The 21,943-nt window shown below is 42.1% G+C and overlaps 2 protein-coding genes across 7 annotated transcripts in view; one reads left to right on the top strand and one right to left on the bottom strand.

Moving 5' to 3' along the window:
* Nucleotides 1-7,389, top strand: part of ark2cb (arkadia (RNF111) C-terminal like ring finger ubiquitin ligase 2Cb) — a 42,295-nt gene extending 34,906 nt beyond the window's left edge. For 5 of the 6 annotated variants that reach the window (XM_061899245.1, XM_061899254.1, XM_061899236.1 and 2 more), the window contains one exon: nucleotides 1,180-7,389. In XM_061899245.1, the coding sequence (XP_061755229.1) occupies nucleotides 1,180-1,297 (118 nt within the window). In that variant the 3' untranslated portion in view covers nucleotides 1,298-7,389. The remainder of the gene's footprint in view (nucleotides 1-1,179) is intronic. The other variant, XR_009806599.1, reaches the window with a different exon arrangement.
* A 7,253-nt stretch (nucleotides 7,390-14,642) lies between these two features.
* Nucleotides 14,643-21,943, bottom strand: part of loxhd1b (lipoxygenase homology PLAT domains 1b) — a 78,328-nt gene continuing 71,027 nt past the window's right edge. Inside the window, 4 exon segments of the mRNA XM_061899202.1 lie at nucleotides 14,643-15,376; nucleotides 18,021-18,176; nucleotides 18,367-18,499; nucleotides 18,577-18,747. Coding sequence (XP_061755186.1) covers nucleotides 14,896-15,376; nucleotides 18,021-18,176; nucleotides 18,367-18,499; nucleotides 18,577-18,747 — 941 coding nt within the window. The 3' untranslated portion in view covers nucleotides 14,643-14,895.

Raw genomic sequence — 21,943 nt, 5'->3', positions numbered from 1 at the left:
CTTTTGACCCATTTCACAAATTAAAGAAGACAAAGGGAGCCGCAATCATTCTCGCGAATATCTGCTGGTGGTCACCCATACAACAGTAATAAGGGCGTGCCGTGAAGCCACTGCCTTTGACGCCTTCTACAACATGTACAGACAGCTTGCCAGTACAGTCACATGTTATATGTGGCTTCCGCAGACACACGTACACGACTGCATGGCATACTGGGTGACACAAAGTACGCTGACGGTTGTGATATAAACAATTTTAACACTCTTACTAATATGCACCACACTGTGAACCCACACCAAACAAAAATGACAAACACATTTCTGGAGAACATCCGCATTGTAACACATTATTAACGCAACATAACAATTACCCAGAATGCTATGCATCCATGAATATTTCAGACTATTTTATACACCCCGCTAGCATCAAAACCCGCTTCTCCCCCCCTTCTGTGTGTCGTCGGTTGAGGTGGGCGGGGGTGTATAAAATAGTCAGGAATAGTCATGGATGCAAAGGATTCTGGGTATTTGTTGTGTTGCGTTTATGTTGTGTTACTGTGAGGATGTTCTCCCGAAATGTGTTTGTCATTGTTGTTTGGTGTGGGTTCACAGTGTGGTGCATATTAGTAAGAGTGTTAAAGATATTTATATCACAACCTTCAGTGTACTCTGTATCACCCAGTATGCCATGCAGTCGTGTACTTGTATCTGCGGAAGCAACATACAACATGTTACTGGACTGGCAAGATGTCTGTACATGTTGTAAAAGACGTTGAAGGCAATGGCTTCATGGCACGCCCTTACTACTGTTATATGGGTGACCACCAGCGGATATTCGCGAGAATGGTTGCGGCTCCCATTGCGTTCTTTATTTTGTGAAACACGTCAAATTGTAGATGGCGCTAAAAGTAAAGCCATCACGGCACACCCTCAATATTGTTGTCCGAGTGAAAATCGTAGAATGTTTACCCCGGGTGGTGTCCAGAAGAGGCTCTGAGAACCGGAATCCCCCGTAACAATCGGGGGGGGGTCGGCAATTGTGCAGCTGAGCCACATCAGAGTGGCCAAAGAGTCTCATGCGGCTCCGGAGCCGTGGGTTGCCGACCCCTGCTTTAGGGGCTCCGTAAAAATCAGTAATTGGACAGTGGGTTTCAGTTATTAACCAAAGTGTCTCTTCTTTAGGAGATTACCCTGCATGCACCTCTTCCACCAAGCGTGTGTGGACCAATGGCTGGCCACCAGCAGGAAGTGCCCCATATGCAGGGTGGACATTGAAACCCAGCTCAACCCTGACAGTTGACACCTACAGCCTCACATCCCACAATCCTCTGCTTTCTCCGCCTTGTGGCGGGGTGGGGGCATGGTAGGATCAACCAAGCACACACACACACACACACACACACACACACACACACACACACACACACACACACACACACACACACACACACACACACACATAGGCAGGGATGGGGTTGACACATTTTAAGACTGGCTTGACTACGTGGATGTATAAGAAAGGCAAACGTCGACATGGATGCTGCACACGTGTACAGAACATGACACAAAACCATTAGCATGAGGTTGTTTGGTGTGCGTGCTGATCCAGTATTTACCAGAGTAACAGTGTTGTGTAGCAACAGAGAGGCCATGTTTGTGGGTGGCTGGTCAGAATCTTTCAAAGCCCAGTTTTGTGTAAAAAGGCCAGAAACCATGAAAAAACAACAACCCCTCTCTCTCCGTGTTGTGATTTTCTTTTGGATGTAGGCGCCATCATTGCTAACACGGCTAACTGCAGGCATGGCTTCCAGTGATGTGTGTTGTGGGGCCCCTCGCTAGATTAGACGACCACCCCCCTCCCCCCGACCCCTAAATGGTGTGTGTGTGCGTGTGTGTGCGCACCAGGCTTTTTGGACTGTGTGGTCATTGTGGAGCAAGTAGAAGCAGGGCACCCGTGTCGTGTGCATGCCACCCCACTCATCCGCAGGAGGGGAGTGGCGGTTGGGCGCCCCCTTACCCTTCCTCCTTTACACACGCCAAAGTTGCCCTTAGACACTGACCTCTGACCTGAGCCTTGTCTAACAGCAACGCCGCCATCTTGCCTCACTCGAGTGACATTTCTCAGAACCTTATTGCCTGACAAAACGAGCACATTTATTAGTGTCATTATTCTTCACCGGTTCCTCGTTCCCATTACTGTACAGGGGGCGGGGGAAAGGAAACCGAAAGTAGTTTGCCTGCCTGTGTTTGAATGTGTGTGTTAGTCCCGCCCTCCTCCTGTCCTTCCTTGTGTGTGGTGTCGTGCAGGAGGACAAAAGTGATAAGAAGCCATCCATTTAACAACAACAACAACAAAAAACCAAACAATTGTTCTTAACGTTGTCTTCTCATATGTTTGTATGCCATTTTTTTTTTTTTTAAATTCACATGTTAATTGTTTTGGATGCGGTACTAATAACACACGCAGTCACAGTGAAGATAAAGAGCTGCAACGCTGCAAAAAAAAGCATATTTATATATTTGTCAAGTAGTTTGTGTTAATGTAAATGCACTATAAAATGAAATTGCCTGTTTTTTTTTTTTTTCCCTTTTTTTGTTTATTTGGTTTGGTGGTGTGTGTGTGTGTGTGTGTGTGTGTGTGTGTGTGTGTGTGTGTGTGTGGCTTCTTCTTGTCTTAAGGTTTCGTTGTTTTTGTTTGATTCCAAGTATTTTCATGCTTCCTGGTGTGTTGTTTACCAAGGAGTGTTGGAGCCACACTGAAAAGAAGGGAGTATTAAAGTGGCAATATGACGAGGGGTCGGGGGATGGAAAGGGGTATTTGTGCAAGCACACAGTCATAATAGTTTTGAAAATGTTATATCCATACTTGAAAGTTTAAATATTATGAGAAGAAACACAATTTTATGAGAAAAAGAAAAAAATGAATTTTAGGGCTATGAATTTGGACTTTAGTGACAAATGTGTAAAGTTGTGATATTACAAGAAAAAAATGTGTTTCATTATTATAAGGAAATCATTTTGGGGATTTTTTTGGTTGTTTTTGGAATATTACAGCTTTGTCTTGTAAGATCTTTTTTCCTTTAAAATTATGAATTAATTGTCATTATATAAACAAATAATAAATATTTTTCCCTTTCGTATGTGTAACAACTTTTCCCAAAACCAAGATTTAAATGTTCATACAATGATGGTAATATCACATGTTTTTTCTTGTAAAATTAGAGCTTTATTCTAGTCATATTCAAATTAATTTTGATGGCTAAAGTATGACTTCAACTTTTTAAAATTATTCAAAAATATTGGTGACACTTTAGTATGGGGAACATATTCTAAGTAACAAAGACTTAGAGTTATTGGGTTAGGGTTAGTCGTATAAAAAGGCCATGCAGAATAAGGCATTAATAAGTACTTAACCTTCCTCTTGTGTTAGATTTCTGTTACCATCTCTCATGTTAAAGGGTCAGTTTCGAACCATGTCTTAAATCAGCTGTAAAATACACTAAAAACAATTATCCAATTTGTTTCTCATCTCTCGGTTACCCTGTTCTGCTTCCTTATGCATGGAAACATTGGCTTTAATATTTTTGGTGTGGGCCATTTAAAAAAATGGTAAAATGAACGCAGAGAACCGTATAAATGAATAAAAGCTTGTTGTGTTACCTGATTATTACTGAGGGGTATTTGAACACATCTCTTGAATAAACTGGTTTTATTTATTTTTCCATTTTAAGAATTGTATATGAATTGACCTCACATGTCTGGACATGCCCGTCTTTGTTGTATTTTGTACTGGATAACAAGGTAAAATGAGAATCTCCTAAAGCTCTCATGACTGAGAGAGGAGCTCGCTGTCAGTGTGTTCAGTTTTGCCACTATTTATTGCTTGATAATCTTATTTTTATAACTGGGTCGAAAACGACCCTAACAACACCAAGGTCATAATTTTAACCAGAGCATTTTATAATTTAGTGAAAAAAAAAAGAAGTTTTGTTTTGTTGAAAAATAGAGGTTCCTGACAAAGTCAAAAAGCCTCGATGCAAAAAAATTAAAATATGTGGTTCTTTTATGCATTTAAAAAGTAAAACGGGTCGGGGCCGACCCTAACACAAGACGAAGGTAAATAATGACTAATTAAGTGAAGTGATTTATATTTATATAGCGCTTTTCTCTGGTGACTTAAAGTACTTTACATCGTGAAAGCCAATATCTAGTAACATTTAAACCAGCGTGGGTGGCACTGGGGGCAGGTGGCTAAAGTGTCTTGCCCAAAGACACAATGGCAGGATGGCAGAAGCGGGGATCGAACCTGGAACCCTCAAGTTGCTGGCACGGCCACTCTACCAACCGAGCTATACCTCCCCAAGAGAGCCAATATGTTACTAAATTGCATGCTAATAAGCAACTAATTAATGGTGAATATGTTCCCCATACTAAAGTGTTACCAAAATATTTTTGTTCAATCTGTGCAAAATTTAATTGGAATATTTGAAATCTATTCTCATAAAATGACAAGTTTTTCTTGGTAAAAATGTCGACTTCAATATGGCAATTTGATTGTCGTCACAATTTGATTAAATAGTTTTTTTCTTTTCAGTGTGGGCCAGACATTCCTTGGTGTTTATCGGGTGGTAACTTGACTGTGTTGCGTTATTCTTTTCCCTCTCATGTGAGATCTACATCCAAAAAAACGAAAGAAGACAAAAAAAAAAGTGCTGAAATAATGGGAGGTTCTGCTCGTTCACATAGAATGCTGTGATTTTAAAGATGCCTTAAGTATTTAACAATCATTATTTATTACTAACTGTAGCTAGCTAGCTATTGTGGTGAAATATTTTAACGTCTATCTCATACCTTTGCAATTTAATCGATATATTTATTTAAAATAATATAAAATATTACAAAAAAAAAACAATACCTCATTATGCATTGGTCGGTGGGGATGCTTTTTTGCATGCCGTGTGTGTGCGTGTGTGAGTTTTCCTTCTGCAAAGAAGAGACTAGTGGGGGATGTGGGGGTTAGTGTCTCCCAGTCCTCTTTAAAGCCAGCATGGTGCTGTTGATGGAGATCACATTCCCTTTAGTTTCACTCGCTTTGGTCTGAGATTGTCTTTTGTCTTAGTAACCGCTCCACGATTAGCCGGCGTGTTTGTTTTTGCCATACGATGCTGCTTTCGCCTCTCATAATCAATCAGTTCCCTCATCTCTTGGATCTGCGCTTATTCTTCCTTTAGAGGCCACATTGATATTGAGCTGTGTTGCCAATGGCTATTTGCTTAGTGATTGTGGGAGGGGGGGATGTACCTTACTTACTTAACATTGCTAACTTGAGCCATTGATCTTATTGAGCAAACTGTGGTGATACCAATATAAATGAACGTGTGGATATAATAAGCTAACTTTTGCGTGTGCTTTTCCTCAATACTATTCCTGCAAACTAGAGATGCGCGGTTTGCGGTCTCATCCGCGGAGAAAACGCTGGTCGGGCGGGTGACATGACGAAAAAATGTATTTTAAATGGATTTGGGCGGGTGGCGGTTGAACCATTCGGAAATATTTGATAAACATGGTTCAGGTTTCGGCAACCTTTACCACTCAAAGAGCCATTCTGACCCGTGTAACAAAGAAAAGAAGACAATTGGAGCCGCAAACATTCTCGCAAATATCTGCTGATGGCCACCCAGTTAACAAGTAATAGGGTGTGCTATGAAGCCATTGCCTTTATGACACCCTCCACAACATGGACTAACAGCTTGCCAGTCCAGCAATATGTTGTGTGTGGCTTCCGCACATGACTGCAAGGCATACTGGGTGATATAGAGTACACTGATGGTTATGATATAACCAATTTTAACACTCTTACTAATATGCCCCACGCTGTGAAGCCACACCAAACAAGAATGACAAACACATTTCGGGAGAACATCCTCACAGTAACAACAAACGCAACACAACAAATACCCAGAATCCTTTGCATACATGACTAATTTGACTATATTATACACCCCGCTAGCACCAAACCCCGCCCCCCCCACCCTTCCGTGCGTCGATAAGGTGGGTGGGGTTTGGGGTGGGAAATATATTCAGGAAGGGTCATGGATGCAAAGGATTCTGGGTATTTGTTGTGTTGCGTTTATTTTGTGTTACTATGAGGATGTTCTCCCGAAATGTGTTTGTCATTCTTGTTTGGTGTGGCTTCACAGTGTGGCGCATATTAGTAAGAGTGTTAAAATGATTTATATCACAACCATCAGTGGACTCTATCACCCAGTATGCCTTTTCAATTTTGTACGTGCATCTGCGGAAGCCACGTACAACATGATGCTGGACTGGCAAGCAGTTTGTAAATGTTGTAGAAGGTGTTAAAGTCAATGGCTTCATAGCACGCCCTTTTTCTCGATATCTGGTTGAGCTCCAGCAGATATTCGTGAGAAATGTTTCTGGATGCCATTGTCTTCTTTACTTTGTGATACGGGTCAAAAATAGTTATTTGAGTGGTAAAGGGTGTCGACCCCTGATATTTAACAACGGGCGAGCGGTTGCGGTTTTGATAAAATGTTGGTTCGGGTGGATGACGACTTTAGTGATGCGGTTGCGGACGATATAATTGCCTATCCGCGCATCTCTACTGCAAACGGTTATTTTAAAATAAGGGAAAATTGGAATCGACTGAAGCTGGCTTTACTATTTATTATTATTATTGTTGTGTTTTTTTTTAAAATTATGTTTGTGCTCTCACTGGCCTTATACCCCCCCTTGCGCCCGCCACAGTGTACCCTGTTTGCTCCAGAGCCAACTGGACTGTAGCCATAGTATTAACTCAAGCTGATGAACCGGAATGAACAGTAGAAACTTTTAAAGCACAAGCTTTTTAAATGCATGTCCTTCTCAGGTTTTCCTATGTGTATGTGGGAGTAGCTTTGTTAGATGTGTTTAATATGATGCTGTACCTTTCTTGAATATTTCTTTCTTTGCTGCTGAGAATACATAAAAAAAATAAATTAAAAAAACCTGGGAAAAAAAACGTTATTAACCTGCCAGTGAAAAAGGGAAGTGGCCATCTTTGTACAACAACACTGCTGTTTTGCTGTAACCACGCAATGTTTTATGATCTTGAGTATTTTATAGAAAAGTAGAAGTATGTATCAATAATATGAAAGCAATAGCAGAATCATAATGAAGAATAACATGATCAGTGAATATTGTGGAGAAAAAAAACAACAAACACCTTTGGATTCACTCTGGGTGGATTTTGTACTGTATTTATTACTAATGACAATGCAAAAAGTTGCATAGCTTAACCCAAACTGTTCTGTCTCTTTTTTATTTATTGTCTTGTATATGATCTTTTTGTATGTGTTTTTCAAATAAAATGCCTAAAATGCTGACGACAAATGCAGTTTGTGTGGCTGTTTTTTTTTGGGGATTTTTAATGCATCCATGTACTTAGTGTGCACTTTTGCCAACAAACTTGAGGTCATTTGACCTATCAAAATATACACAACACAACCTTAATCAAACATTAAAATACATTTGGTCGAAACATCCACATTCCAAAAAGCATTGAATATAAATAATTTTGCAAAAGTATAGTGTTTTTTTGTTCAGTTTTTTTGGTTCAGAGTCCTTTCTGCCATATGGCACACTCTTTAAAGCCCACAAAGAACATAACTGAGTAAGTACACTTAAACCAAACAGTGCGGTAGTTTGGCAAATGGGTCCAGGAAAAATGTTTTTTTTATCCATCCATCCATCTTCTTCCGCTTATCCGAGGTCGGGTCGCGGGGGCAACAGCCTAAGCAGGGAAACCCAGACTTCCCTCTTCCCAGCCACTTCGTTTAGCTCTTCCCGGGGGATCCCGAGGCGTTCCCAGGCCAGCCGGGAGACATAGTCTTCCCAACGTGTCCTGGGTCTTCCCTGTGGCCTCCGACCGGTTGGACGTGCCCTAAACACCTCCCTAGGGAGGCGTTCGGGTGGCATCCTGACCAGATGCCCGAACCACCTCATCTGGCTCCTCTCGATGTGAAGGAGCAGCGGCTTTACTTTGAGTTCCTCCCGGATGGCAGAGCTTTTCACCCTATCTCTAAGGGAGAGCCCCGCCACACGGCGGGGGAAACTCATTTCGGGCGCTTGTACCCGTGATCTTATCCTTTCGGTCATGACCCAAAGCTCATGACCATAGGTGAGGATGGGAACGTAGATCAACCGGTAAATTGAGAGCTTTGCCTTCCGGCTCAGCTCCTTCTTCACCACAACGGATCGGTACAACGTCCGCATTACTGAAGACACCGCACTGATCCGCCTGTCGATCTCACGATCCACTCTTCCCTCACTCGTGTACAAGACTCCTAGGTACTTGAACTCCTCCACTTGGGGCAGGGTCTCCTCCCCAACCCGGAGATGGCATTCCACCCTTTTCCGGGCGAGAACCATGGACTCGGACTTGGAGGTGCTGATTCTCATTCCGGTCGCTTCACACTCGGCTGCAAACCGATCCAGTGAGAACTGAAGATCCCGGTCAGATGAAGCCATCAGGACCACATCATCTGCAAAAAGCAGAGACCTAATCCTGCGGTCACCAAACCGGAACCCCTCAACGCCTTGACTGCGCCTAGAAATTCTGTCCATAAAAGTTATGAACAGAATCGGTGACAAAGGACAGTCTTGGCGGAGTCCAACCCTCACTGGAAATGTGTTCGACTTACTGCCGTCAATGCGGACCAAGCTCTGGCACTGATTGTACAGGGAGCGGACCGCCACAATAAGACAGTCCGATACCCCATACTCTCTGAGCACTCCCCACAGGACTTCCCGAGGGACACGGTCGAATGCCTTCTCCAAGTCCACAAAGCACATGTAGACTGGTTGGGCAAACTCCCATGCACCCTCAAGAACCCTGCCGAGAGTATAGAGCTGGTCCACAGTTCCACGACCAGGACGAAAACCACGCTGTTCCTCCTAAATCCGAGGTTCGACTATCCGGCGTAGCCTCCTCTCCAGTACACCTGAATAAACCTTACCGGGAAGGCTGAGGAGTGTGATCCCACGATAGTTGGAACACACCCTCCGGTCCCCCTTCTTAAAGAGAGGAACCACCACCCCGGTCTGCCAATCCAGAGGTCCCGCCCCTGATGTCCACGCGATGCTGCAGAGTCTTGTCAACCAAGACAGCCCCACAGCATCCAGAGCCTTAAGGAACTCTGGGCGGATCTCATCCACCCCTGGGGCCTTGCCACCGAGGAGATTTTTAACTACCTCAGCGACCTCAGCCCCAGAAATAGGAGAGTCCACCACAGATTCCCCAGGCACTGCTTCCTCATAGGAAGACGTGTTGGTGGGATTGAGGAGGTCTCCGAAGTATTCCCTCCACCTATCCACAACATCTGCAGTTGAGGTCAGCAGAACACCATCCGCACCATACACGGTGTTGATAGTGCACTGCTTCCCCTTCCTGAGGCGGCGGACGGTGGTCCAGAATCGCTTCGAAGCCGTCCGGAAGTCGTTTTCCATGGCTTCCCCGAACTCCTCCCCTGTCCGAGTTTTTGCCTCCGCGACCGCTGAAGCCGCACACCGCTTGGCCTGTCGGTACCTGTCCACTGCCTCCGGAGTCCTATGAGCCAAAAGGACCCGATGGGACTCCTTCTTCAGCTTGACGGCATCCCTCACCGCTGGTGTCCACCAAGGGGTTTTAGGATTGCCGCCCCGACAGGCACCAACTACCTTGCGGCCACAGCTCCGATCAGCCGCCTCGACAATAGATGTGTGGAACATGGTCCACTCGGACTCAATGTCCAGCACCTCCCTCGTGACATGTTCGAAGTTCTTCCGGAGGTGGGAATTGAAACTTTCTCTGACAGAAGACTCTGCCAGACGTTCCCAACAGACCCTCACAATGCGTTTGGGCCTCCCAGGTCTGTCCGGTGATCGGTAGAAAGCTCCGCCCCTCTCTTCAACCGAGTGTCCAAAACATAAGGCCGCAAATCCGATGACACAACTACAAAGTCGATCATGGAACTGCGGCCTACGGTGTCCTGGTGCCAAGTGCACATATGGACACCCTTATGTTTAAACATGGTGTTTGTAATGGACAAACTGACGAGCACAAAAGTCCAAAAACAAAACACCACTTGGTTTCAGATCCGGGCGGCCATTCTTCCCAATCACGCCTCTCCAGGTTTCACTGTCGTTGCCAACATGAGCGTTAAAGTCCCCCAGTAGGACAAGGGAATCACCCGGGGGAGCACTTTCCAGTACTCCCTCGAGTGTACCCAAAAAGGGTGGGTACTCTGAACTGCTGTTTGGTGCGTAAGCACAAACAACAGTCAGGACCCGTCCCCCCACCCGAAGGCGGAGGGAGGCTACCCTTTCGTCCACCGGGTTGAACTCCAACGTGCAGGCTTTAAGCCGGGGGGCAACCAGAATTGCCACCCCAGCCCGCCGCCTCTCACTGCCGGCAACGCCAGAGTGGAAGAGGGTCCAATCCCTCTCGAGAGAACTGGTTCCAGAGCCCTTGCTGTGCGTCGAAGTGAGTCCGACTATATCCAGCCGGAACTTCTCCACTTCGCGCACTAGCTCAGGCTCTTTCCCCCCCAGTGAGGTGACGTTCCACGTCCCAAGAGCTAGCTTCTGTAGCAGAGGATCGGACCGCCAAGTGCCCTGCCTTCGGCTGCCGCCCAGCTCACATTGCACCCGACCTCTATGGCCCCTGCTATGGGTGGTGAGCCCATTGGAGGGGTGACCCACGTTGCCTCTTCGGGCTGTGCCCGGACGGGCCCCATGGAAACAGGCACGGCCACCAGGCGCTCGCCATCGTCCCCCACCTCCGGGCCTGGCTCCAGAGAAGGGCCCCGGTGACCCGCGTCCGGGCGAGGGAAATCTGGGTCCATGTTTTGTCTTCTTGGGAGACCCTACCAGGGGGCATAACGCCCCCGGACAACATAGCTCCTAAGATCATTGGGACACGCAAACTCCTCTACCACGATAAGGTGGCAGCTCAGAGAGGAGGATGTTTTTTTAATATATTTTTTTTAATATTTGTTATTTATTTATTATTCATTAATCAATTTGGAAATACAGCCAAGTAAATCAGATGTTATCATTTCATGTTTTGCGTTATTAATTAGAAAATAAAAAACATGTTCTGTTTTTAATTTTCACAACATTCTCTCTTTTTTTTTAGTTGGAAATAGTTTTCCCCCCTGAATAATAATAATAAAAATATTATAGCAATTGAGGTTGTTTATTATCTTAAATTCAGGGTAACTTATAAGTCCCAAACGAGAAATATGCCAATGAAAAATATATATAAAAATATATGCATTTATTACTTAGGAAATAGGCCAAAGGGAAAAACATTTTTTTTATAACACATTAACTTGAGGTCATTTGACTTATGAAAATATACACAACACAATCTAGTTAAACATTAAAATACATTTGTTCGAAAAATCAACACATTCCAAAAAGCATTGAATATAAATTATGTAACAGTATGAAGTTATTTTTTGGTTGTTTTTTTTGGTTCAGAGTCCTTTCTGCCACAACATTATGACTTGTCCATGGTGTACCCCCGCCTTCCGCCCGATTGTAGCTGAGATAGGCACCGGCGCCCCCCGCAACCCCAAAGGGAATAAGCGGTGGGAAATGGATGGATGGATTACTTATTATAGCAATTGAGGTCATTTTTTTTCATCTTAAATTTAGGGTAACTAATTATTCCTAAATGAGAAAAGTCCCAAAGAAAAATAAATTAAAGTATATGCATTTATTACTTAGGAACTAGGCCAAAGGGAAAAACATGATTTTTTTTTTTTTTTAATAGAACACATTAACTTGAGGTAAGATTACTTATCAAAATATACACAACCTAATTAAACATTAAAAAACAAAAAGCAGTGAATATAAATAATTATGTAACTCCATAAAGTTATTTATTTATTTATTTTTTTTGGTTCAAATTCCTTTTTGCCACTTGGCACACTCTTTAAAGACCACAAAAAAGCAACACTTGATCTATATGTAGCTGGAACCATACAACTCATTTATTACCTCCTACAATACTTGCTGCAGATTTAAACTAAACTGTGTGGTACTTTGGCAAATGGGTCCAGGAATAGTATTTTATTTAATTTTATTTTTTACTTATTGATCAATTTGGAAATGCAACCAAAAAAAAAAAAAAAAAACATTTTATCATTTCATATTTTGCGTTATTACTTAGAAAGAAATATGTTTTGTTTTTAAATTTCACAATATTGTCTTTTTTTTTTGTGTGTTAGAATTATTTTTTTCTTCCCTAAATTAATAAAAAAAAAATAAATACTTATAGCAATTGAGAGGTCATTTATTATCTTAAATTTAGGGTAACTTATTATTCCTAAACGAGAAATATGCCAATGAAAAATATAGTAAAATATATGCATTAATTACTTAGGAAATAGGCCAAAGGGAAAAACATGTAAAACCATTATTTTTTTTAATATAACACATTAACTTGAGGTCATTTGACGTATGAAAATATACACAACACAACTTAATTAAACATTAAAATACATTTGGTCGAAAAATCAACACATTACAAAAAGCAGTGAATATATATAATTATGTAAGAGTATAAAGTTGTTTTTTGTTTTGTTTTTCTCCTACTAAGCACACTAAAAACCACAAAGAAGCAACAATTGTTCCATTTTTAGCTGGAAACATAAAACTCTTTTATTACCTCATACTTGCTGCAGATTTAAAATAAACTGTGGTACTTTGGCAAATGGGGCCAGGAAAACATATTTATTTTATTATTCATTGATTAATTTGGAAATGCAGCCAAAAAATCCCCACGATTTATCATTTCATATTTTGCGTAATTACTTAGAAAAAAAATCATGTCCTGTTTTTAATTTTCACAACATTCTCTTTTTTGGTAGGAATTATTTTTCCCCCCCTTAATTAATAATAAAAAAAAGTATTACTTATAGCAATTAAGGACATTTACTATCTTAAATTTAGGGTAACCTATTATTGCTAAGCAAGAAATATGCCAAGGAAAAATACATTAAAAATATATGCATTTATAACTTAGGAATATAGGCCAAAGGGAAAAACATGTAAAAACATTTATTACCTCCTACTTGCTGCAGATTTAAACCACTCTATAGGTTAGTTTGGCAAATGGGTCTAGGAAATTTAAACACATTTTTTTATTTAAATTTTCTTATTCATTTATCAATTTGGAAATGCAGCAAAAACACACATTTTATCATTTCATATTTTGTGTTATTACTTAGAAAAAAAAAATACGTTCTGTTTCTAATTTTCATAACATTCTTTTTTTTTTTTGTTGGAATTATTTTTTTCCCCTTAAATAACATTAAACAATATTACTTATTATAGCAATTGAGAGGTCATATTTATCTTAAATTTAAGGTCACTTATTATTCCTAAAGAAGAAATATGCCAAGGAAAAATATATTAAAATGTATGCATTTATTACTTAGGAAAAAGGCCAAAGGGAAAAACATGAAACAACTTTTTTTTTTTTTTTTTTAATAAAACACATTAACGTGAGGTGAGTTTACTTATCAAAATATACACAACACAACGTAATTGAACATTAAAATACATTTGACCGAAAAATCTGCACATTCCAAAAAGCAGTGAATATAAATAATTATGTAACAGTAAAAAAAAATTTTGGGTTAGTTTTTTTGGGTTCAGAGTTCTTTCTGCCACTTGTCACAATATTTAAAGACCACAAATAACTTACGTACCTGACGAAACTTAACTTAAACTACACTTTGTGGTAGTTTGGCAAATGGGTCCAGACAATTGTGTTTTATTTTTTTTCTGAGCCATTGATCAATTTGTAAATCCAGTCATTTTGCATTATTACTTAGAAATAAAACATGTTCTGTTTTACATTTTCACAAGATTGTGTTTTTTGTCCCTGTTTTTAGTTGGAATTAGTTTTTTCCCCCTAAATCAGCGGTCCCCAACCTTTTTGTATCCGCGGACCGGATACAAAAAATTATTCGGCGGCCCGGTAATAATCGGGTCACGGCCCGGTGGTTGGGGACCACTGCCCTAAATCAATAAAAAACATATTACTTATTATACCAATTGAGAGGTCATTTATTATATTAAATTTTGGGTAACTTATTATTCCTAAACAAGAAATATGCCAAGGAAAAAAAATATTAAAAATATATTCAAATAGGCCAAAGGGAAAAACATATAAATTTTTTTTTTATTTTTTTTTTAATAGAACACAAAACAAATTTAGATATAATTTGAAATGTTTTTCTTTGTCATGAAAAAGGTAGGTTTTTGTGGTTGGTGCACTAATTGTAAGTGTATATTGTGTTTTTTATGTTGATTTAATAATAATTAAAAAAAAAGAATAAACAATTCTTCGGCGGCCCGGTACCAATCGGGCCACGGCCCGGTGGTTGGGGACCACTGCCCTAAATCAATTTTAAAAATATTACCTATTATACCAATTGAGAGGTCATTTAATATATTACATTTAAGGTAACTTATTATTCCTAAACAAGAAATATGCCAAGGAAAAATATATTAAAAATATATGGATTTCGTATTTGTGTTTCGTTTAAAATAATGCATTTAATTCAATGAATAAACATTTAGATTTCGTATTTGTGTCCACTTTAAAATAATGCATTTAATTCAAGGAATAAAAATGTAGATTTCATATTTGTGTCCACTTTAAAATAATGCATTTAATTCAATGAAAAACATATAATAATACAAATTATTAGTATAATGTAGGTAGTAAAGTGGACCTGTATGAACACGTACAATGGACCTTGATGGAGGGGAGTGCAGCTCTGGTTGTAACTTGTAGCGATGTAAAAGTAAAATTATAAAAAAATCTAGGTCGTAGGTCATTTAATACTTAGGGCAGAGGACCCTCTCAGTGCGCCCGTCAGCCTTACCAGAGTCCAGCCACTTACCGCACTGAAAGATGGTTGTGACCGCGTTGGCCGTGTTGGTTACCTCCACGTACTCCAAGTACCAACCACAGTGTGAGCCACTGTCGTCATGCTGCACTTTGACCCTGAGCAGCTCCCCGAGGTCCAACATCTCCACCAGGAAGCGGTCCGTGTGACCTCGTTCGAAGAGGTTACGAAACCTCTTGCGCAGATGACGCTTACCCGAGTCCCCGTTGACGCCGTAGACGGTGATATAAACTTTTGCGTCCGTGCCGGCGTCCTTGACGTCGCCTGTGGTGAGGACGATCTCGTACTTGACCAGGACCAGGTTACGGACTTTGCTGGCAAAGCTCTCTATAGACTTGTAACACTCGAATGTTTGGAACTGGTCCTTTTTGGGCGCCAGGGGCACTAGAGCATCGCAGTGGAAGAAATACCTGAAGACAGAGAGCGGGAGAGTGAGTCACGTGGCTCACACAACTTTGATACAGTTTCACTCCAGTACGCATACCGTGGATTGCAGAAATGACACCTAGAGTCCTGCATAGAGATGCACGGTTTGTGGTCTCATCCGCGGGTCGGGCGGGTGACATGACGAAAAAATAGATTTTAAATAGATTCGGGCGCGTGGCGGTTGAACCATTCGGAAATATTTAATATACATAGATCAGGGAGCGGAAACCTTTACCACTCAAAGAGCCATTTTGACCCGTGTCACAAAGTAAAGAAGACAATAGGAGCCGCAAACATATCTGCCGGCGGACACCCAGATAACAGGAATAAGGGCGTGCTTTGAAGCCATTGCCGTGGACGCCTTCTACAACATGTACAAACTGTTTGCCAGTCTAGCAACATGTTTTATGTGGCTTCCACAGACAGACGCACACGACTGCAAGGCATACTGGGTGATACAGAGTACACTGATGGTTGTGATATAAACAACCTTAACACTCTTACTAATATGCGCCACACTGTGAAGCCACACCAAACAAGAATGACAAAACATTTCGGGAGAACATCCTCACAGTAACACAATATAAATGCAACACAACAGTTACCCAGAATCCTTTGCATCCATGACTATTACTGACTATATTATACACCCCGCTAGCACCAGGTGGATGACGACTTTAGTAATGCGGTTGCGGATGATATAATTGCCTATCCGCGCATCTGTAGTCCTCCATATTTGTATATGCTCACACAGTGAGCACATGTAAAATGCCAATCAATGACAGGGTGCTTCATATAAATATTTACCGGCCCTTTCCCGCTCCATCATTGATAAGAATAGTGTAGAGGGAGGCGTGGTCAGCGCTGCCTGTGGGAGCGGAGAACGCCGCCCCTGTCCAGGGTGCTGAAGACAGCGTGCTGCAGTAACGTGCGGTGAACTAAACACCAGGTGAGGCATACAAATTTTTCTTCTTTTTTTTTTTTTTTTTTTTTAAACGTAAATTCATATGTGCAGCTGTAGTCATTGTTGATTTAGGTTGCACATTAGAGTTACAGGGGGAAAAAAGGGAGGTATTCGCTTTCATAAAACATTATCATAATGATATTATGATATGATAAATAGGTCCAAAAATTATTTGATAAAGTTGTTATTAAATACTTTTTGGTCCCATTTGCATTTAACAAAATAGATCAAGTATTGTGAGTCCATCTTAACTTCCTGTATTTGTATCTGAGGCAGCAATAGCTATCCTCCATGAAAACATACTTTGTATGACCACATTCATTTTGTCTTAAAGTCCAGTTTAGAGAAGTATTTCTTCTTGGATACAGTATATAATCCTCCATATTGGCAGAAACATTCATGTAATTCAATTTCATTCCAAGAAATTAAACACTGTTTTTGCATCTGACAAAAAACACCCACAAATGCTGGCTTACTCTAATAAAAATGCCATGTTTGTTATAAATACAGTTAAAAAAAAAAAAGAAAAGAAAAAAATGCTGGCTTCCGCTGGAGAGACCTGTGTTTGCTAGCTTGAGCGCCCCCACTCCCCCCAGTGTTGAACTGCAAGTTGACAATATATCGCCCCCTACCTTGAGGCAGAGATACTTGCTGCCTCAAGACCTGCCTTTTCCACATGGCAACAAGCATGCGCCCCCTCTCACGCACGCCCAATACACACTGTGTGTAGCCGTGGAGGCACCGCCTGTGTCTGCCTCACTTCTCATCTACAACCTGTCGTCAAGTCCGTTTTCCCTCCTAACAAACAGCGTTCCAGCCTAATCGCTTAATATTGACGTCTTTAACACACACACACACTCAAGTGAATGCAAGGCATACTTGGTCAACAGCCATACAGGTCACTCTGAGGGTGGCCGCATAAACAACTTTAACACTGTTACAAATATGCGGCACACTGTGAGCCCACACCAAACGTGGGGCGGCATGGCGTAGTGGGTAGAGCGGCTGTGCCAGAAACCTGAGGGTTGCAGGTTCGATTCCCACCTATTGACATCCAAATCGCTGCCGTTGTGTCCTTGGGCAGGACACTTCACCCTTGCCCCCGCGGTGCCGCTCACACCGGTGAATGAATGATGAATGAATAATTGGTGGTGGTCGGAGGGGCCGTAGGCGCAAACTGGCAGCCACGTTTCCGTCAGTCTACCCCAGGGCAGCTGTGGCTACAGATGTAGCTTACCACCACCAGGTGTGAATGAATAATGGGTTCCCACTTCTTTGTGAGCGCTTTGAGTATCCAACAATAGAAAAGCACGATATATATCTAATCCATTATTATTATTATTATCATTAAACAAGAATGACGAACACATTTCGGGAGAACATCCGCACCGTAACACAACGTAAACAAAACAGAATAAATACCCAAAACCCGTTGCAGCACTAACTCTTCCGGAGGTCTCAAGGATGGCAAGTGTGCGCTACAACCCTCCCTATCTCCCGAATTCGAAGGTGTCAAGGTTGGCAAGTATTTCCTAAGAATGTCAGCCTTGCAGTTCCACTCCAGTCCATTACAAGGCAGTAAGGTTTTTTGGATGTTGTTAGATCGTGCACGTGTTCCAAATGTAGTGTCCAGTGGGTGTAAAGTGCACGGTGGTGTCGCTCACTTGTTTCCCAGCTCCTTCTCTGTCACCACCACCTCCACGACATGCCAGGTTGATTCATTTTTAACCTTCTTGCCGTCTTTGGTGATGTGGCCGACGCAGATGCCGGCGATCTCGCCCAAGTGCTTGGAGGAGAACTCAAAGGTGTCGATGGCGCCGCTGTGAATGCGGCATGAAAATAAGATTCCGGTTGAGGTATCAATCAGTCAATCAAAGTTTACTTATATAGCCCTAAATCACAAGTGTCTCAAAGGGCTGCACAAGCCACAACGACATCCACGGCTCAGATCCCACATCGGGGCAAGGAAAAACTCAACCCAATTGGACTACATTTTGCTGGAAGACTCACCATTAGAACTTGTTCTTCTTATTCTCCAGAACAAACTCCTTGGAGCGGGCTTTCCTTCCTTCTAATACGATCCAAACGTTTTCACTGGTGGAGGCGTCCTCTGTGTTTGCGGTGCTTATGGCCAGTTCGTATTCTGTGGCAGAGCAGAGGCAGACGGTCACACAGAGAAAAAACATGTCCGGACATTCCTGTTTGTTTTTTTTTACTAACTGGTTTTGTCGCTGATGTCCACAGAGTCGTTGTTGGCACACGCCAGCTCCCTGATGATCTGGCCGTCGTCTTCGTTTTTAGCCAGCCAGCGGTCGCACGGGAACCTGAAAATCTGGTCCATGGTCTCATCTTTGATGTCAATGTAGTCCAGGTGCCATCCCGGAGCCGGACCTACATAGGTTTTGTCATATATTTCTCGTACGAGGGAAGGACTGAACAATTTTAGCAAAAATCTAAATCACGATTAATTAAACTTGCTACTTCTATTGAAGTGTCCGTCTAGAGCAGTGGTTCTCAACCTTTTTTCAGTGATGTACCCCCTGAGAACATTTCTTTAATTCAAGTAGCCCCCTGATCAGAGCAAAGCATCCATTTTCTACCGCTTATTCCCTTTGGGGTAGCGTGGGGCGCTGGTGCCTATCTCAGCTACAATCGGGCGGAAGGCGGGATACACCCTGGACAAGTCGCCATCTCATCGCAGCAGAGCAAAGCATTTTTGGTTGAAAAAAAAAGATAAAGAAGTAAAATACAGCACTAGGTCATCAGTTTCTGATTTAATAAATTGTAAAACAGTGCAAAATATTGCTCATTTGTAGTGGTCTTTCTTGAACTATTTGAAAAAAAAGATATAAAAACAACTAAAAACTTGTTGAAAAATAAACAAGTGATTCAATTATAAATAAAGATTTCTACACATAGAAGTAATCATCAACTTAAAGTGCCCTCTTTGGGGATTGTAATAGAGATCCATCTGGATTCATGAACTTAATTCGAAACATTTCTTCACAAAAAAATAAATATTTAACATCAATATTTATGGAACATCCATTTTCTACTGCTTATTCCCTTTTGGGGTCGCGGGGGGCGCTGGCGCCTATCTCAGCTGCATTCGGGCGGTAGGTGGGGTACACCCTGGACAAGTCGCCACCTCATCGCAGGGCCAACACAGATAGACAGACAACATTCACACTCACATTCACACACTAGGGCCAATTTAGTGTTGCCAATCAACCTATCCCCAGGTACATGTCTTTGGAAGTGGGAGGAAGCCGGAGTACCCGGAGGGAACCCACGCATTCACGGGGAGAACATGCAAACTCCACACAGATGTCAACACTGAATATTGCATTGTTGTATTGTTTTTTTCCACAGTTTATGAACTTACATTCATATTTTGTTGAAGTATTATTCAATAAATATATTTATAAAGGATTTTTGAATTGTTTTTATTTTTAGAATATTTAAAAAAAATCTCACGTACCCCTTGGCATACTTTCAAGTACCCCCATTTGAGAACCACTGGTCTAGAGACTTGAAGGTCATGAGTTCAAACGCCGGTCGAGACGTACCAAAAACTATAAATGGTAAATGGTAGTACTTGTATAGCGCCTTTCTACCCCTTTTTTAAGGAACCCAAAGCGCTTTGACACTATTTCCACCTTCACCCATTCACACACACATTCACACACTAATGGTGGGAACTGCCATGCAAGGTGCTAACCAGGACCCATCAGGAGCAAGGGTGAAGTGTCTTGCTCAAGACACAACAGACATGACTAGGACGGTAGAAGGTAGGGATTGAACCAGTAGCCCTCAGATTGCTGGCATAGCCACTCTCCCAACTTCGCCACGCCGTCCCCTATAAAAACGGGACCCGTTGCCTCTCAGCATCAAGGATTGAAATTGGGGGTTAAATCACCAAAATGATTCCCGAATGCGGCCACCGCTGCTGCTCACTGCTCCCCTCACCTCCCAGGGGGTGAACAAGGGGATGGGTCAAATGCAGAGGATAATTTCATCACACCTCGTGTGTGTGTGTGTGTGTGTGTGTGTGTGTGAGACTATAAGTGGTACTTTAACTTTATTTCGGTTAAACCACAATTATTGCTCAACTTAGTTTATTCTCTAAATATTAAAACATTTTTAGATGCACAAATTAACAATTAAAGGGGACCTATGATGAATGTAGTTGTGGAGAGGCGGAGCTGACGAGCCGACAGCGGGCCAGGGCAAACGGTGGTCCTGCCCAAGATGGCGACCAGGAGGCGGAGAATGCAGCAGAGCGGAGAGGCGTGGCACGGCTGGAGCGACACTACAGCGATCAAAGTCAGGTGAGTACACAACACACCTGTGCTCAATCCCTGCATCTTCTGCTGCAGCATAAAAGGGGAGAGGGAGGAGCAATCGTGGCAGAAGTAGGAGAGGGAACAACCTGCAACAACGACCACGAGAGCGACGAGATCGACCCTGAGCAAGATGAGCCCCCGCAGCAAACGCGGCCACCGAAAGGTGCGCCGCAACGAGCAGAAAGAGCCGGCGAGCTACAAATTTGCGCGACCGACTGTCAAGACAATATGTTTATTGAAATAATAAACCCGAGTCAAAGCTGCTTCGATGCGTCCTATATCGATCGGCACTTCAACCCAAACGAGGACGGCTGGAGACCCGTCACAGTAGTCTTATCTGAATTATTAATGTCTATTAAAAACCTCCTAAGGCCCAAGCTGTTTACATGCTTTTTATTTTATTTCTCTTTGCTATTTGGGCTTGTTGGACCCGAATTAGAATAAAGACTTAGACTTCCTTTTTATTGTCATTCAAATTTGAACTGTACAGCACAGATAAGAACAAAATGTTGCTACATAAGCGTGTTTTGTGAAAATAATGGAATTGAAAACATATTGTCTAGATTAAAAAAGATTTATAATGAAAAAAAATCAAATTTTCTTTAAAGGTGCCATATGTGGCCCGAAATAGTACTGCAATCCCGGTCAAAATTCTTTGGTTCCCTCCCACTCTCCATGACTGATTAGAATAGGATAGGATATGTCACAATCTGTCACTTAATTTCTGTTTGTGCTTCTTTGTTTTGTATTTACTTCCCATCAGTGCTCTTATTTTGTTTTCCATGTGTTTTTTCCTCACCTTATGCCTGTCTCGTGCACTCCTCAATGCTCGAAGATTCTGTAAGGAACTCGCACGGCTGCAGTTTTAGTGAGCCCAAGATGCAGGAACCAGGAGACCGGAGAGCAGGTAAGATAGGTTTTAATCTCATTGAACAGAAGGAGAAAGCAGTCTCGCATGTAACAGTTACCAACATAAATCAATGTTCGAGCACTGAGGAGTGCTCGAGACAGGCATAAATACAAACATGCTGATTGGCAGCAGGTGTGGACTAGCTGCCAATCAACAGCAGGTGAGAAAAAAACAGCGCTCAACGGGACAAGCAGGAAATGGAAACAAAATAAGAGCACTGATTGGAAGTAAATACAAAACAAAGAAGCACAAACAGAAATTAAGTGACAAATTGTCATAGGATAGACATTATTTATACCCCATTTTTTAAATAATGCGGTGACAGTGCTGT

This window comes from Nerophis ophidion, linkage group LG01, assembly GCF_033978795.1.
Source record: "Nerophis ophidion isolate RoL-2023_Sa linkage group LG01, RoL_Noph_v1.0, whole genome shotgun sequence".
Taxonomy (NCBI): domain Eukaryota; kingdom Metazoa; phylum Chordata; class Actinopteri; order Syngnathiformes; family Syngnathidae; genus Nerophis; species Nerophis ophidion.
This window is presented reverse-complemented; position numbering and strand designations above follow the sequence as displayed.